General features: G+C 46.8%; 1 protein-coding gene across 1 annotated transcript in view; it reads left to right on the top strand.

The window, feature by feature from the left end:
- LOC108026628 (uncharacterized) overlaps positions 1–16,879 on the top strand; it is a 59,642-nt gene that overhangs the window by 33,784 nt on the left and 8,979 nt on the right. The window contains 5 exon segments of the mRNA XM_017097644.3: positions 6,572–6,723; positions 7,395–7,451; positions 10,046–10,170; positions 10,835–10,990; positions 12,978–13,364. Of these exon segments, the coding sequence (XP_016953133.2) occupies positions 6,572–6,723; positions 7,395–7,451; positions 10,046–10,170; positions 10,835–10,990; positions 12,978–13,364 (877 nt within the window).

Consider the following 16,879-nt stretch of genomic DNA (forward strand, 5'->3'; position numbering starts at 1 on the left):
AAACCGCAACGAGATAAAAAATGGACAATTTTCAATTTGAGTTGCGGAAATATTTTGATTTCCTTTCTGGTGGCGCACAAAAACGTGGGAAATTCGCCTGGGCACATATGCTGGTTCGGGGGATCGGATGTGTGCACTGGCGTGTCCCGCTTGTCGCAAATATTTTCCGCTCCATTTCCCGCAGAAGCAAAAGGAGATGGGGCGGAGCAGGGGAGCATCAGGCGGAGTCCCGGTCCTGCGGCGCAAAAAACCACAGCGGGCGGCACTTTGTCAGTGCAATAAAAGTTTGCGTGTGAATTGTGCTGCCCAGAAGACAGAAACGGAGAGTTGCCAGCTGTTAATCAGCCGGGAAAAGAGTCGGCGGGGGCGGAAAACCCAGGAGGGGAGGGGGAATGGACTCTGCCGGGCCTTGGGAAAAGCATGCACTTTAAATTATGCATATAATTCGCCCGCTCGCCCCACCAAGTAATTAAGTAGATAGCAGCCAATGTGGGCTCACACTGCGTATACGTGATACGTACATAATGTACATTTGCATATAGGCTGTACGTGGGCGTGGGCCCAGCCTCAAATGAGTATTTACGAGTGTGTGTCGGCGGCGTTTTAATTAGAAATTCATGCGCCTAGTTGAGCAGCCCCAGTAAACTTTTGTAAGCCCCGCTTGACTGCCTCACTTGACTTAAAAAGCGTCTTGTAAAAAGGCTTTTCCCCTTTCCACTTCCTAGCTTTTCTTGTTTTCCCCTTTTTTGTGCATATTGATTGATAAGCAGCCCGGTAGGGAGCGAAAATGAACTCAGAAATTCGGGGGCAGCCTTTGATAAATCGCTTTTGGGCCTGACACGTCCTGGCCATTTATCAGCAGGCCAATAAAAACAGATTCGATAGATTGGCAAGGTCAGAGTGGTGATTCATTTTGCACATTCCGCATGCAAATTGAATTAAAGCAATCTTAATTACATCGGAGTGAATTAAGCTGTGCTCAGGAAACCGGACCGAACCGAGCCGAAACTTTTCTCGACCGCAAAGCAGACGGGCTCTGACAGGACGACCAGCCCGAAGCCGACGAGCGCGTGGCCGGAACTCCTCTTCTAGGGGCTTCGGGAGCAATGTCGAGTGTGTCATTTTATTGAATCGAAAACCACTCAGCTATTGAAAATCAATTTGTGCTGCAACAGCTGCGGAAGTCAGTCACATTCGCAGGATATTTCCCACACGGTTGGGGCCGCACCACACCCGCACTTTCCGCCCCAACACTTGCAATAATAATAAAAGTACATAAAAAGCGGAACTCAGCATTCCCATTTGCAACAAGCATCGTTCTGAGGTGTGCAACGTGATCAGCAGTCGTCGCACATAACGCCTTTTGAAGCATTTCAAAATCGAGTTAAGGGGACAAGGACGCCCGCCTGGAAAAACGGCAGAGCCAGTGGGCTTCATTCATCTGTTTGTATGCAAAATGATGCGGCAGGGCCACTGAAAATTGATGGCAGTCACGTAGAACCTGGGAAACAGAAAATCCCCAGCACAGGTGGAAAACTCGATGGGAGCTTTCCCCGGAGCTCGCTCTCTCTCGTTTTGTTTTCAGCAATAAAAATAAAGTGTAAAAAGGGACAGGGGGCAGCAAATGCAAATTACATTCGGAGGTGGCAAGGATGCGAGGATGCAAGTGTCATTACAGGAAGAATCAGGGGGCATTTCACGCAGCTTAACCGACGCCCTTGAGGATTTTCCTCCACACTCCCTGCTCGACCGGCTTAATGAAAGCCCTCTTTTTGGCCCCTTATTTTTGGTAAGAGCAGCCTAGGGAGGTGGTCGTAAAACAAAATGGGGAAAGGAGGCTCACGCACTACACGGGCTAAGAGCTTCTGAGAAATGGCTAAGGATACCCGGCCTCCAAATTCCAAGACGGAAAAAAAGCCGATTAAGCTTATCGGCCAAACCAGCCCAAGCTGCACTGTGTGTGTGTGGCCAAAGCAAACATCATTCTGCAATTTTAATTGCGGCCAATAAATTTCCCATCAGTCAGATTCCCTGCCAGAGTCAGGAATGCGCCTTTTGCATATTTATTAAGTGCTGGTGAAGTACGTTGGCAGGATGGCACGAATGGCGGTTAACCTGGCCACAGGACACTGGACACAGGACGAGCGACCGAAAACCGGACAGGTTTGACTTGCCTCTGTCATCCGACGGCATTCAATCCCTGCTCTCTCAATCGCAGTGGCATTTGTTATGGTTTCGGCTGCGGCTGTTGTTGATTGTCAAATGCAAACTGTGCCGCCTCAGAATCGGTGACTCCTTAGGTATCCAGCAGATGAAGATATATTGGCTATAATGTTTTATTTGAATTTAATATAGGGCATAAAGGGCTCCGAACTCAAAAAGCATTTCAATATAATAAAGAATTTCTGAGTAATATGCAAAAGTCATAGAGAATCATCACTCCCAGCAGCAAATCTTAAGACACAAACTTATAAACGGGTGTTCTAAAACCAGTATAGCCCCATAAGGTATGCAACATATTCTCAGCTGTATTAATAGTACTTGGCGTACCTCTATCATTCGTCCTATTTGAACATTTAATACCAGGATTGTCCCTTGAAAAATGCAATATATTTTTCGAAAGTATTTATGTTACCACATTTGAAATAATTATCTGTTAGTTAGTCGGTTATCTGTCGGTTAGTTTTTTCATTGTTTAAGACTTATCCAAAAAAAACCTTATCTAACCTTTGAAGTACCAGGTATCCTTTAGTCGCTTACAGCTTTTCACCATCCCTTCAGCTGTTGTGAATGTCAGTTGCTGCTGCAGATGACACAAGCAATTTGGTGCTGCAGTTAATGAAAATTGAAAAGTGTTCGTTCGCATTACGCATACGCCAAGGGGCCCACAGAGTCCTGTGAGTCCTGTGCTGCTGCACTGCGTCCTGAATCGGATCGATGGGGCATGTGCATTGTGAAAGTGGTGTGGTTGCATAATCGCTGCTCCACATTGCGCGCTGCACTGACGCAGCAGGAGCTGCAACAAGCAGAGCCATTAGAAGTTGCAACAGTTTTCAGACCCCCTAGCCCCGCCGTCCGTGTCCTGTTTTTGTGTCGAGTCATTTTTGCGCCGAGAAGCACTCACTAAAACAAATAAACACTTTGCGCATTGTTTCGTTTTGACAAATGCGTGTAATTTACGGAAATGCTGTGTTTGTCCACCCACCTTCATCCATCCCAGCCATCTAGCTATCTAGCTTGCTAGCTACATCTCCAGCTACATATCTGGCTACATCTCCGTGTTACATCCTTGTGGGCCAAATTGTCTTGGGCATGTTTGCAGAGCTCTTGGACTCCTTGGCCAGACCGTACACAACGGCAATTAGTTGGAGCCGGGAAAAAGCGGGCGAAATAGCCACCCGTCCATGACCACCCCCCACCAAGCCCACACATTTACACTTACTCTAGATTACAAAGGCTGCAGCGGGCTAGAAAAATATAGGTTAAAACTGAATGCTCGCTGGTTTTCCCGACCATCCAGCCAGCCAACCATCCAGCTGCTCATCAAAGTGGCAATAAAATATGCTTTCATATTGCCAGTGCTCGAATGGGCCATCGTGGGCCAATTGAAATGCTTATTACAGGGCGGAGTATCTGGCATCGGGCTGTGGTTAAGCAGATCAGGCATGGAATCACAAAGGATCCGGCTCCTTTTGTCCGGCGAGCGCGCTTTGTTGCGGCCTTAATGAGGAAATTTCCATTGGCCGGGCAGGAGCCGAGCTGGCCGGCTCGCCCGAGTTGGCAATTTACGATACCTTTGTGGTTTCAATCTAGCAATGGGCAACATAATTAAAAATTGTGACAGCCATAAATTTTGTTTTGGGCTCCTCCTTCGAGACGAGACGAGACGAGAGATGGCGATGGCAGATAATTAAAGTGGCCGGAAAAGCGGAGAGAAAAGCTGCCAGCTTGTAGGTACACTTTGCCGCTACTCGTACTTTGGAAAGTAGCTTAAAAAGCCAAGCGAAATCAATTAGGTCGCAATTTATGTCACACAGCAAGGGGAGAAGGGGAGTTCGGGTTTTGGGACGGCAGCACTTTAAGCCCTTTTAGTCCCGGCCAGGGCAACATTTGATTTCAGTCTGGCTGAGCTGCAGCAGCTGCTCCTGATTGCACTGGGGGATGCCCACATCTCACATCCCGGCACGGGGACGGGTCCCCAAAGCCCAGGACCGCCCACATCTACGCCCCTGTCCATTTGGCAGCTGGCTGCGGGCTTTGACGTCCCCTTTTTGGATGAAACTTGGCCTGTTGTAAAGTGTCAAAACGTGTACTTGTCGCCGGCAGAATGTGCTGCCGCCGCTGCCGCTGCTGCAGCTCCTTTAATTTGAATTTTATGCACTGCATGCATAAATTTATGGCCCCCGGAACCCAGAACCGCCCCCGAAATGGCGACGACAATGACAAAGGCAACATGACAGGCACATGTCCATTATGGCCAGACGCTTTGGCCGCCACTCGGCGTCCTTTGCATCCCTGCCGCTGCTCCTCCACTTAAATGTGCTGGTTGCCGGAGACGTCAAGAAAAGAGCACTTCCTCCCGGGCTGGGTCTCTTATCTTGGCCACGTCTTTGGTCGCCGGTCCGCCTGCATGCTGGGTCGTATCGCTGCTAACCGTATTCCCATTTCCGGCCTGTGGCCCCGCAATTGCGTGAAAATTAATTACTCATTAAATATGGGCGCTTTGAGCTGTGTGAAAAAATTAATTTTTAATTGCAATCGCTGCGAGTGAATTAATTTGGATCGGCGAATCCTTCGCCATCGCCGAATGGCCTTCCGCTGAATTGCAGCCTTTGTTGTCAGTGGCGTCGATACATTGATTTTGATATCGTGCTGCACCATATGGCAGCCTTAATATCCTGCCTGTCAGCTAGTCACCCAGCCCAGGCACCCATGGCCCGCCCATTTACCACCCACTTACCACCCACCTGACCTCGCCCCAACTTCTGTCGGGCTGTCAAAGTGCTGAAAATAACATGTGGAAAACGAGGGGGTTTCGGTGGAAAAACAACGAGGAAAACCTGCCGAAATCAGAGACCGAAAATCGCGCCAAGCGAGGCGAACTGCATCGAACGCGTTCTGCTGCATTATAAATACCGCAATTGCACTGAGTGCAATGATTTTTAACTTGTTTTGACGTTCTGACATCATGAAATCGCGCTTCACTTCTGTGCGAAAGGGGGAATATTTTGGAGATGTTGCGATTGATGGGCCAAAAAGTTAATGGGATTGGCTGACAGCCTGGAAAGTAAGGTTTGCTATGGTTGCCAAACCTATCTATAAGATTTTTTAATTTTAGTAGCCATTAAATACCATTTTAAAGCAATGCATCGCAGCCCATTCGCTTTAAATCAGGCCTCTTGTGGCATTAAATTTATCGCATACCTCTATTGAATACACGATTTATGCGCCATAACTCAGCTTGGTTTAATTGATAACTCTCTTAAATTGTTTTAAGAAAGAATTTATTAAGAAATTCCTTTCCGTACAGTATACATGATGAATATCCGCTGTAAATATTTTTTGCATCCGTAACAACCTGTTACCTCAGCGCCATGCTTTTTGGTGTGTGGTAAAAAAGCAAATTAAGTGGACTGCAAAGCTCATCTAATTATGCAACGCTCCTGACAGATAGCATCCAAACAGGCTGCAACCCGATAGCAAGGACAACTGAGCTTACTAAACTCTGACCTCATGTCACACGTGGTTTTAATTATTGTTGCAGGTTGTGTGTGCCATTCGAGCCTTGCAGCCTGGGTGCGAGTGTGTATGTGCTGTGCCGAGCGTAATTACATTTTGTGGCATTCGGCAAAGTGTTGATTATTAATTAAAATGGCTTTATCCAACGCCTGGCTGCAGACACAAATGCGTTGCCCATCACAGCATCAGTTAAATATTTAGGCATTCCTTTGCCTAAGTACTGTGCCCGTAATCATGGCTCCATTATGGGATAACGAGTGTTTAGAGAAATACACCGAAAGAAAGCCATTCCGTGGAAAATCTTATAGTAAAGACTATGATACTGACATTAATATGAAATCTGACTTGTATTTTAGCAACAATATGATTACTTTATCGCTTGGGGTATACAAATATATATTAGAAAAAATCGTAATATTTTGGAATAAGCAATAAAGCAGAATATTATGCTTAGAATTTTGAAAGGGTCAATCTCCTCACATCGCTTGTATTAAGCTTGGAATATCGTTTGGGGTATAGAAATATCCTTCTTTAATTTGGAAATATTTGAGTTATAGATCCATCATATCACTAGTAGTTACAAGTATTATGAATAAAATACCGATTGGGGCACACACATCCTACAATATTTCTCCTCTGTGCATGTAATGTGTGCATGGGGCGAGAACCGAAATCAAGATGGTTTGCAAATAGCTGCAGACAAAGTTGCAGCGGAATGCAACGAGTTGCGAGTGTTAATGGCCTGTAATTAAACTGCAACGTGAGACGTTTAAGTGGAAATTGCATTCTGGCTAATGCACTTTCTCCCCCTCTCCTCCCATGTGTTTTGCAGAAGGACCTGTTCGTGAGCAAGGTTGAGCCGACGTCGCCGCGAAACGAACGCAAATTCTCCGCTGCCACAGCGCCATCGATGAAAACAAAGTGGCTGAAAGCATTTAAGAGCCTAAAGCCTGCTGGTTCTGGTTCAGCACAACAAGCAGATAGGTGAGTAAGGCACTATATTCGCCATCCACGCCCCCTTTCTTTTTTCCGCCCACACCCCCGTGCTCCCGCCGTTACACAACATTATCGGGCATAGAGAGCAGGGCCCATTAAGTCGAACACAAACCGCAGCAGAGTGTCTAGGCACTGTGGGAGGGCGGAGCAGGAGGAGAGCCCATCCAGATACAAAATGAAATAGTGCTGCAAATACGAGTGGCAGTGGAGGGCGGAAAAATCGGGAGCGGGGCCGCCCGCACATTAATATGACTAAAAGCTTGTGGAGAACGCGAAAAATTATTCAGGCATTCGGGCAGCCAAGCATCCAAGCATCCAAGGGTAGACCACCCCACCCGCCCTTCCCATCCGCAATAATATAAACTAAAATGCTCTGAGGGAATCCGTAATATTTGCACAATCCGGATTATGCAATGCCAAGCAGCAATTGCACTCGCAATTTACAAGATAATTCCGTTCAGGTGCCTCGCCAGGCAGTCCACCATAGTTTAAGCTAAGCTAAGTTATACTTGCCATAATAATAATCTCTCCACTTCTTCTCTATACAAATTTACGTATATATTGCCATCTCCATTCGAACACTAAATGCATTCAAAATGCTTTGCCCACCACAAAAATACAATGACTCGATATAATCGAAATATTCCGCGAACTATCAGCCAACCACCCCGACAAAATCAAATGTACCACGCTGTTTCAACCGTATTGACTTTGAGGTAACCGAAATTCACCAAGAACCACAACGAAACCCCCACCCAGCATCCAACTATAGTCTATTATTTAGTCCCAGCCCACGTATCCGTGTACAGACGTACTGTATAGCATTTACCATATAATCGATACGACAGGTTGCTGTAATGTTGCACGCCAATGTAGAATTAGCTGAGAAAATAACCCCGCTTGGATCCCGAAAACCGAACCCCGAACAACCGGCTAATTGGTTTCAAATAACGCATCAACTGCAGCACACGACACTGTTTTGTTTGCCCATGTTTGTAAATCGATTTGAATTTCCATTTAACACGTACTCGGAGCGCATTTAATTTGTCTTCGGGCGCCGTAAATGCCACCTGCGCCCAGTGTGGGGTCATCCATCAATGGTGGGCATGCAATTAAGGGCTGGGCAAAATGCAGTAGAATAGCGAAATCCACAGCTAGTGCAACTGGCCCAAAGACAATGCAGCTTCTGGACCCGGTCCAAGTCCAGCAACAAAGTTTCCCCCATTCGATAACTACGGATAAATGTGTCGCTATGTGTCCGTCCGTCTGGCCCTCTTCTTTTTGTGTTCCATATGTTCCGGACAAGTTTCCGGCTGCTTCCCAGTGAATTCCACTCGGCGCCATTGGAGCATTGAAAAATATGCGAAAAATTGAAAAACTATAAATTCTGCAGCCCTTCCACCCACACGGACACACGCAGACCATTGGCAGTGCAACCTACAAGCTGCGCTCTGCGAACTGCCAGCGTGGCAGCCTCCAGTGGCAACAATACTTAATTCCGTGCCGGCAGGCTGCCCTGCCAATGATGATAAATCGGAAAGTGGGCAGATCTTCTCGGCTTAGTGAATGCCCATTGGCCGTGGGCGGCAGGAGTGGGTGCTCAAGTGGGCTCTATCTCTGCAAACTTCACTTCGAAATGCAGTAAGTGCACACGGCATAAATACCACTCGCATATTTATTTGCAAACGTGACAAGAAAATCGCAGCTAAAAGTTCGCCTGTGTTATATTGCAAAAGTTTCGACCGAAATTACGGAAAGCCCGAAACTAACCGCAGTCGTTGCGCCCTCGAAAAAGCCAGCCAGTTGCTCATTACGTCCTGCTTTCCATGGTTTATTTTTCTGTTTTTATTTTCGTATTTCGTGCAAATAATCCCAGCCCACTGAAAGTTTTAAGTTGCATACAACCAACTAATGAATATGTTATGAAAATTATTATAATTAAACCATTACTCATGCTGCCATACGAACGCAAAGTATTTCCGTTTTGTTTTTAGCATTTTGCCATAGCTGCACCCGCCATCAACCCCACGAATCTCGCCCAAATTACCAGTATGCCCAGTATTAATTAAACAGAGCCCCACTAAACACCCCAACTCGATAATCCCTTTAAGTATGCCAATTAATCGTAATTACCCCAGTATAAACCAGTTAAATGCTGTACATACCCATTGTACACACCTGTAAATTGTACATGGCCTAGATAATCGACACCTCGGGTATTATTTGCTAGCTAAGTCTATCAGTTAGTTGATCAATATTTAGTTTAAGAATTTACAAATATATATTTTTACCTATAAAATGTCATCGTGTCAGTGTTCATTTGTCATTTAGCTGCCAATCGGAATGTTGCACTCTCCCCTGGGACGCCCTTCGCCAAGAATAAAGTAGCCCAGAAATCTGGCGTTTTTGTATACCCTACGCATTTGCAACAAACAACTTTATAAATATTGTGCCAATGTGCTCAGCCCAATTTATTTGTTCATCTGTGTGCATAAGCCACTTACAAACAATCAACGTCGAGTCCTAGGCCTCTGAGCCCGCTTCTGCCCCAACAATTGCCCCATTGTGAGGCAGGCCGAGTCGAGGCGAGGCGAGGCGAGTCCTTCTGCCACAGCCTCCTCTTTTTGGGGCTTTTTCTCCGGCAAATAAAACAAAAGTGCCGAGGGGGCAGGAAGCGAGGAGGAAGCCCTGGCAAATTGCTTGTATCTCTCTGTATAAATATGAAACGAAATTGCTGAAATGATTTCGATGCGCACACAATATAAATAACACAATCATTTGCATAAGCACTGTGGATTGAGAGATCTGGCCAAAGCACGAGATCACGAGGTTGTAAAGTACTCGGGCCAGTGATTAATCGACCAATTTCCTGTAAATCCAATTAGGCTGAGTACGCCAGTGTGTTTATTTTAAATACAATTCTTTTTAATGCGTTTCTTGTCCAAACATGTACGCACCATCGCCCTGATTAATGTGCATTGTCCTGCGTCCTGTGTCCAGCGTCCTGTGTCCTGTGTCCAGTGTCCAGTGTCCTTTTTGTCCATTGTCCACACGCCATTGTTCATTCGCCATTGTTTGCCGTTGTCACTGTGCACACAGCGTATAGATATACAAAAACATAAAGTAGCATAAGAGCAGCCTTCAAATGCAATAGCTGTTCGTGCGATTTATGAACATATGTTTAGCCATTTGGGCCGCTTTCGGCCAATCGGTGATTCGGCTTGGGGGCCTGCGGGAGAAGTGCAACATTTTCGAAGCCCCACCCCATTTAGCGGTCCACCCTCTAACGCCCCCCTCGTCTCCCCCACAGGCGCAATGGAGCCTCCAGCACAGCCTCCGAGCCGCTGCGTCCCAACCTGGATGGCAGCCACCACCTGCAGGAGTACACCTACAAGAAGATAACGGCCTGCGACGTCTGCTCCCAGATCCTGAGAGGTGAGTGCGCTCAAAGTCCCTAGTCCTTGTCTGGCTGGCCGCATAAAAAGGGTTGGCCAAGTTTGCCGAGCAGATGTTCGGGGGTGCAAAAAGAGATAGGAGGACTTTTTGAGTACCAAGTTAAATCTTCATTAAAGTTGGTCAGCATAAACTAAGGATTTAAAACTAAGGATTTATTATTTAATTTATTTTTGCATGGTTTGAAGGAAACCCTTTTATCTTTTAGTAAAAACCTTTTCAACAACATTTTTGTTATTAGAATTTTACTTTTGCTTTAGTCACAGTTCCTAAAACTTAAACTAATTTCCTTTAAAATATTAACTAGATAAACAAATTTTAATTTAACAAAGGAGCTGAAAGCATTAGAATGGGACTTGTTTAATCGGTAAAATAACGCACTGATATTTATAAAAGATTCTTTAGAATTTATAAAGTAGGTCTGCTTTACTATATATTTTCCTAGTTGGGAATTTTTATTTTAACAAAATCGTAAGTTTTTTTTTTATATTTTATGAAAGCTGTTTAAATCACAGAATCCAAGCGTTAGTATAGCCGTCGCTTTGCTTTTACTGGGTACTCTGGGTAGTGCGCAGTTGGTGCCCTCGACTGTGGCACGTCTAATCCCTATAAACGACACTCTCAACCCAACACTCTGCGCTTGCAGGCCACACACGCCAGGGATTGCGGTGCCGCATCTGCAAGCTGAACGCCCATGGAGACTGCGCCCCCAATCTGCCGCGCTGCCAGCCGAAGCAGAAGCTGCTGCGGCGCCAGAAGAGCACCTCGGAGCTGGAGAATCGCGTTGATATCGAGGAAGAAAGTGAGTATCTGGCACGCACCTGCATCACAGAGCCATGGCCCCAGAAAACAGAAACAAAACACACGGCTTAAACAGAAACAGATACAGAAACAGGCCAAACACATTCGCATACTAACCGCTTGAGGCTGGCTAACGAGTTGCATGGGAAATGCGATGTGCTGGCGAGCGAAATTCCCCAACAATTTGTTCGACTGGCCGTGCCCGAACCGTGTTTGCAACGAGGCATTAGCATGTCCTGCCGCAGGACCCGCCTTGAAAAGCAGGAGCCTCTGCTCCGCACTCCACGTTCCACGCTCCACCTTTCACTTTCCACCTTCCACTTACCTATCCTCTTGCCACATTTTGTTTGCCGTTCGGCAAACATTCATTGATTCGAGCTGCTGGCCCGGCCAAAAGAGAATGCCGAGCGGGAGTGGCTGGTACTGTTGGTATCAGTTGATTTCACAATGGATTTATGGCACTCGTAGGGCATACAGATTGTGGCACTTGTGATTTGTGTCGCAATTCTCCAGACCTCGGCGAGCAAGAACTTTAGCCATTTCCCTGGCTCCCTCGGTTATCCACACAAGCACCACCGACACAACCACACACGCATTGTAAAATATCCTTGGAGTTCCGTAGAAGAGGACGATGATGATGATATCCTGCCCAGTGAACTGTAAACAATTGTCAGGAGGAAAATAGAATCTGTTGCATACCTTGCGGGTGTGCCACTGTGCCATTTATGCTGCTCATCCATCAGCCACCACACACAAATTCCAAATTGCCAACTCTCGACATTTATTTGATTAAATCAATATGCAACCTCTTCCCTTTCCCCCGAAAAACAAAACAAAACAAAAACCACACTGAAACGATGCACAGCCTCGCCACAGGAGTCGCTTGTAGCAGCTGCAGCAGATCAGGCGGATGATCCCAGTCTGAATTCCAATCCGAATCCGAGCGCAAATCAGTTGAATGTGCCAAATGCGAAGTTCCGTCAAAAGACGCCCTTCATGCATCGCATTGCGCAACTAGGTATTTCCCGATTTAGTATGTGCCACACACGTACATCCAGCATCTGTTTCAATATATATAAATACTCGTATAGTATGCGCCAGATACTCGACTGAAATGCGCTTGACCTTTTGATTTTGTTTTCGTACTTTGTGTTTGACTGTTGCGCTTTGACCCACCTAATTAGCGAGATACTCAGCGAATGACAACCAGCTCAAAGTAAGACCAAACACACTCAAAACACGCTACACTCTCACTTCACACAATATTTTAAGACCACAAAGGACACAAGGTAGCCCTTCTGGACCCTGACAAAGCGCTGGGGGTCCACTCAACGAGAGTTCAGTTCAAGTAGTGGAGCATGTTATAGCCGCAATACTCAGTACTCAGTAATCAGTTATCAGTATTCCGCATTCAGTAATATCGAAACAGCTCACTAGAACTTGCCTCACGCCTCATACCGCATAAGTGTTGTTGGCTACTCTTTTTGGATCGGTTTTTGGGTACCACATCCTAGACATCTGGCTCACCGCGACGATTTGGCCGCCAGCGGGCCTAGAGTAAAGTAACATCGAGCTTAGCTGATCGTTATTACATATGTGTTCCCACCACCTCTCTCACACACTCTACCTACTGTTTAATTCAAAGTCATGACAAGTGCCCCGAAATAATAAAGAGAACCCACTCCCCGCATCAATCTCTCATCCCCAATTATCGAATCGCCCCGAAAACCACTTGCAATTTGTACTAATGCACTTCAACAACGCATCAACAACATCATCACCCCAATCCGACAATTGAAACGATATCGAATCGAATCCGAAAATGAAAATTTGCCAAAATGGCCCTCCATCCACCGTACCAACTTGTCAATGTCAACTCTCCTACTTCGGCACCAAAAAAAATGATAAAACTAAAGAAATAACCGAAATCGATCAAATTTACCGCGTGCTGAAACAAGCCGGCGATCTCAAATCCGGGCATCTTGCAGCAGGCGCCGACAAATCCGTCCAGGGCAAGCCAATGGATGGCGTCGCGGGAGGATCGGCGCTTCCGGTTCCGGCCCTGTCCGACCGGGATATGGGCAGGGCCCCGCCGCCGGACATACCGATTGTCAGTGTCTCGGAGTTGGTCCTGCAGGAGCAGCAGCAGCAGCAACACCAGCAGCAGCAGCAGCAGCTACAGCTACAGCAGCAACACCAGCAGCAGCAGCGCAGTCTGGCATCGGTGGCGCAGGCGGCGGCGGTGCGGGCGGGACGCGGTGTCCGGCCGCCGCCCGTGGCCATGCCCATTCTGGGCGTCCAGCTGCAGCAACAGGAGCTGCAGCAGCAGCGCGGCGGTCTGCCGGTGCCCAGCCAAGATATCTCTAGTAGCTCAGGTCCGAAAAAGTCGCCAAATGCAGCCCAAGTAGTTTGTGTTACTCTCTCTACCTTCTGTCTCTCTCTCTATCTCTGCATTTTTTCGCTCATTTAACATTTTCGCAATTATTTTCAAGAATCCTTGGTTGTAGTTTCGGTTTTGGTTTTTCGGTTTCCCACCGATCCCCTTTATGTATCTCGAGTCCCGGATCCCGTCTCAGTGCCTCAGCTTCACCATTAAGCATCAAAGTAAAGTCCAAAAACCAAAAATCACCAGCCATTCGTTGCCATAACGTTGCCATGACGTGGCTCATCCTAGTAGTTTTCGGGCGTGCTGTCTCTCTCATTTTGTGCACCCGACTCGTAGAGCGGACAGTAGTAGTTCATCTCTATCCACATATATAGCCGCATTAGTCACACACAATTGCATTCCCTTTGCGAACATATTTAGATTTGGCAAAACAATTTCAATTTCACTCACATTGCGCTAACCAAATAATTGCTCATACGCCCCATTGCTTCGCTTTGGAGTTGCTGGATTTTTTGGCCGTTTCGTGGCTTAGATACCACACTCACATCACGAACACACAAACATAATAACTCACAAACTATAAATATGCATTTTGTGTATACCTACTCGTAAATAATTTATTCTAGAGTTGAATTTGGATTTGAAACGCTATTATTGACTGAAGCAACTGCCGAAATATAGTACTTTGTAGCTTAGCCAACATCAATTATAGCTTACGCAAACACATGTAGCATCTACGTATCATATTTAGTTGAACGTAATTAATTTGTGTATGCCAAACACTTTGTTTTCCTTTAAGCATCCTGATTTCCAAGCCGTCTCTATTCAAATAAGGAATGGAGCGCCAGTCGCAATCACAATCAACAGCAGCGAGTGAATGGGGGGCGTGTGTTTGTCTACGCGAATGAGGCTCAATTAAAATACATGGTCTACTCGGTTCGCCTCGTCTCCCCGAGAGCAATCACTTGGCAACATGACATTGCCTTTTTGTCGCCCTCTCAGGGCCAACCCCTCCCACTTGGCCGCAGAGTGCCCTAAATCTTGGCAAGTGCGCACATAATTAGCGCCACAACTCTTGCCGACTGAGTACACTGGCAACCGGCAACCAGCAACATGCAGCTGGCAACTGGCAACCTGGCCAAGTACAACTGCAACATTCCCTGCGGTCTGCAGTTGCATTATTCCAATTAGAATGGTGTAAATGCGGCGCTGCACTGATTGATTGAGGATTGCCCCTTGCGGTTGCCAGTACCATATCCACCTTGGCCTGACCCCATTTACATAGCCTTAAGTACAGAGCCATGCTCCATTCGCAGGTGCCCAACACAGAACTCACATCTTAGATAAATAAACTGACTTAACTACACCTTAAATGAAAACACATATATATCTATATATTCTTTCGTGTCCATATCTTTTTTGCCAATTTTCGTTTCGCTTGCCAAACTCAAATTAACCAACCAATAACCCAACCAACCAACCACATCAAACCAAATAAATAAAACACACCAAGAACCGGCGGGGCGATATGGCCAGTTCTTTGCCCCCGTGTCGAATATGTCCAGCTCGGCGTACATCAGCAATGGCATCGGCATCAACTACTATACGACCAATCAGCTGGGCTACATGCAACAGGTTCCCGTCGCCGGTCCCGGCACGTCCTCCACCTCGGCCGGAGCTTCGCCTGCCCACCAGTCGATGCCGCAGCAGTCCGGGAGCAGCACCAGCGGCAGCAGCGGAATCAACTACCCGACCAACGATCCGGGACTCCGGAGGCGGCTGTTCGCCGGGATACGGCCACTGTCCGTCTTCGGGCGGCTGAGGCAGCGGTCCTCGCAGCACCGGTCCATCTCGTTGCCAGAAAGTAATTACGTGACCCCGAAGCAGGCAGAAAACCACGGCCACTTAGGAGGCAGCCGAGGGGACAGCAACCACAGTCACTACCACAGACCGATCCCACAGCAGAAATCGTTCCATCTCCCAGCCAGTACTCGCAGCACCACCACATCATCATCATCCCATCTCGGGGACGCCTGTAGTATTATGGGCCACCCCATCATAGCCATGAGTTCTCGTTGGAACAGTACTGCATTTGATTCCCACTACTCGACATCGATGTTTAGATTGTGTTTCCGTGTTCTGTGTATCTTTTTTTGGAATTTCAATTTGAATTTGAATTTATTTCCCCTGTAGCGTGGGTCGCAGCGATTGTATCTGTCTGTCGTGCGTTTGTGTGTCTGTTGCGTGTTTGTTGCCCACATCCGAAAGATACGGAGATGCAGGTGCTATACATTTGGAAAGATGCGTTTTAATTATTTCAATTTGAGTCGGCGAATCGCAAGTGGCTCAGTCGGGCTCAGCGCGGCCACTAAGGCCCTAGAACAATGGTCGGATTAAATGCCAATTAGTCTTAACCCAGTTTACACTTCAGGCAAATGGCTCATTTCCGTTGCAACAGCAGCGGCGGCGAAAGCAACTGCAACGCCATCATTTGTATACATGGCCGAGTTCCCTTCGCGCTGAAAGCAGCTTCATCATTCTTCAGCTTGGCTGGAGTCGAAAGGAAACTCACTCCGAGGAGTGGGCTCCCATCCGCCTCCTACACTTGAAAGGGTACGATTTTGGGGAAACAAATTTGGATTTTATCCCTCAAACTTAAAGTGTTGGTAATGGCAGTCGTAACTCTTCTGGGTATACCGGAGATACTTGAAAAGGAAATTAAAATTGTAAATAAATACTTGCAGATTAAAGCTTAAGACCCCTTATAGAGTATCCTTTAAAATCTTTTAATTATTAAATACAGATTTTTCTGCGTGCATTTAATTCTATAACACTTCACAATGGGTAGTACAGTACAGCCAAAGCTGATTTGATCTCTAATAGCCAGTTGTGGATTTTGGCTTATCTTGGCAAGTTATCCCATTAAAAATGCCTTTTAAAAAGATCTTTTTTCCCCGATTTTGTTTTCTCTGTAAGTCCTTGCCTCGAGGACTTCCCATCCTGCCACTGTTTGTGCCACAGCTCCAGGACTACTGTTGCTGTTGGTGCCGCCGTGTAAATTACAAGCCATTGTCAACTTTTGTGCAAAAATTCAGCCGCACAACTTGCCAGTGGGGTTGGGTGGCCAAGGACCGGGTGCCTTCCGCTGGATGCTGCATACAAATGTTGCAGACGGGCCAAAACTTTTTCGCCAAGGCGCGAGTTCATTTGTGCTTAATGTTTGCTGCATTTTTAATGCCACTCGCACAGAGGCGAGGCAAGTTTAAAGTCGCGCTGCCAACTTTTTGTCTTAGGCCAAGCTAACTTCTTCTGTCGACGGGCGGGCGAGGGTAAGGGGGATGGGCATAGGGGGGCGTGCTGGGGGCGAGGTCGGTCCCAGGCCGAACATAATTATGCTAAAAATTGTTATGACACACAATCTTTTTGCGCTCCTTATTTTTCTTTCCGTTTTGGGTCTGCCTTTTCCACCACCCCACCCCAACCCAAACCACCCAACCCCCTTTT

Source organism: Drosophila biarmipes, chromosome 2R, assembly GCF_025231255.1.
Source record: "Drosophila biarmipes strain raj3 chromosome 2R, RU_DBia_V1.1, whole genome shotgun sequence".
In the NCBI taxonomy this organism is placed as follows: Eukaryota; Metazoa; Arthropoda; class Insecta; order Diptera; family Drosophilidae; genus Drosophila; species Drosophila biarmipes.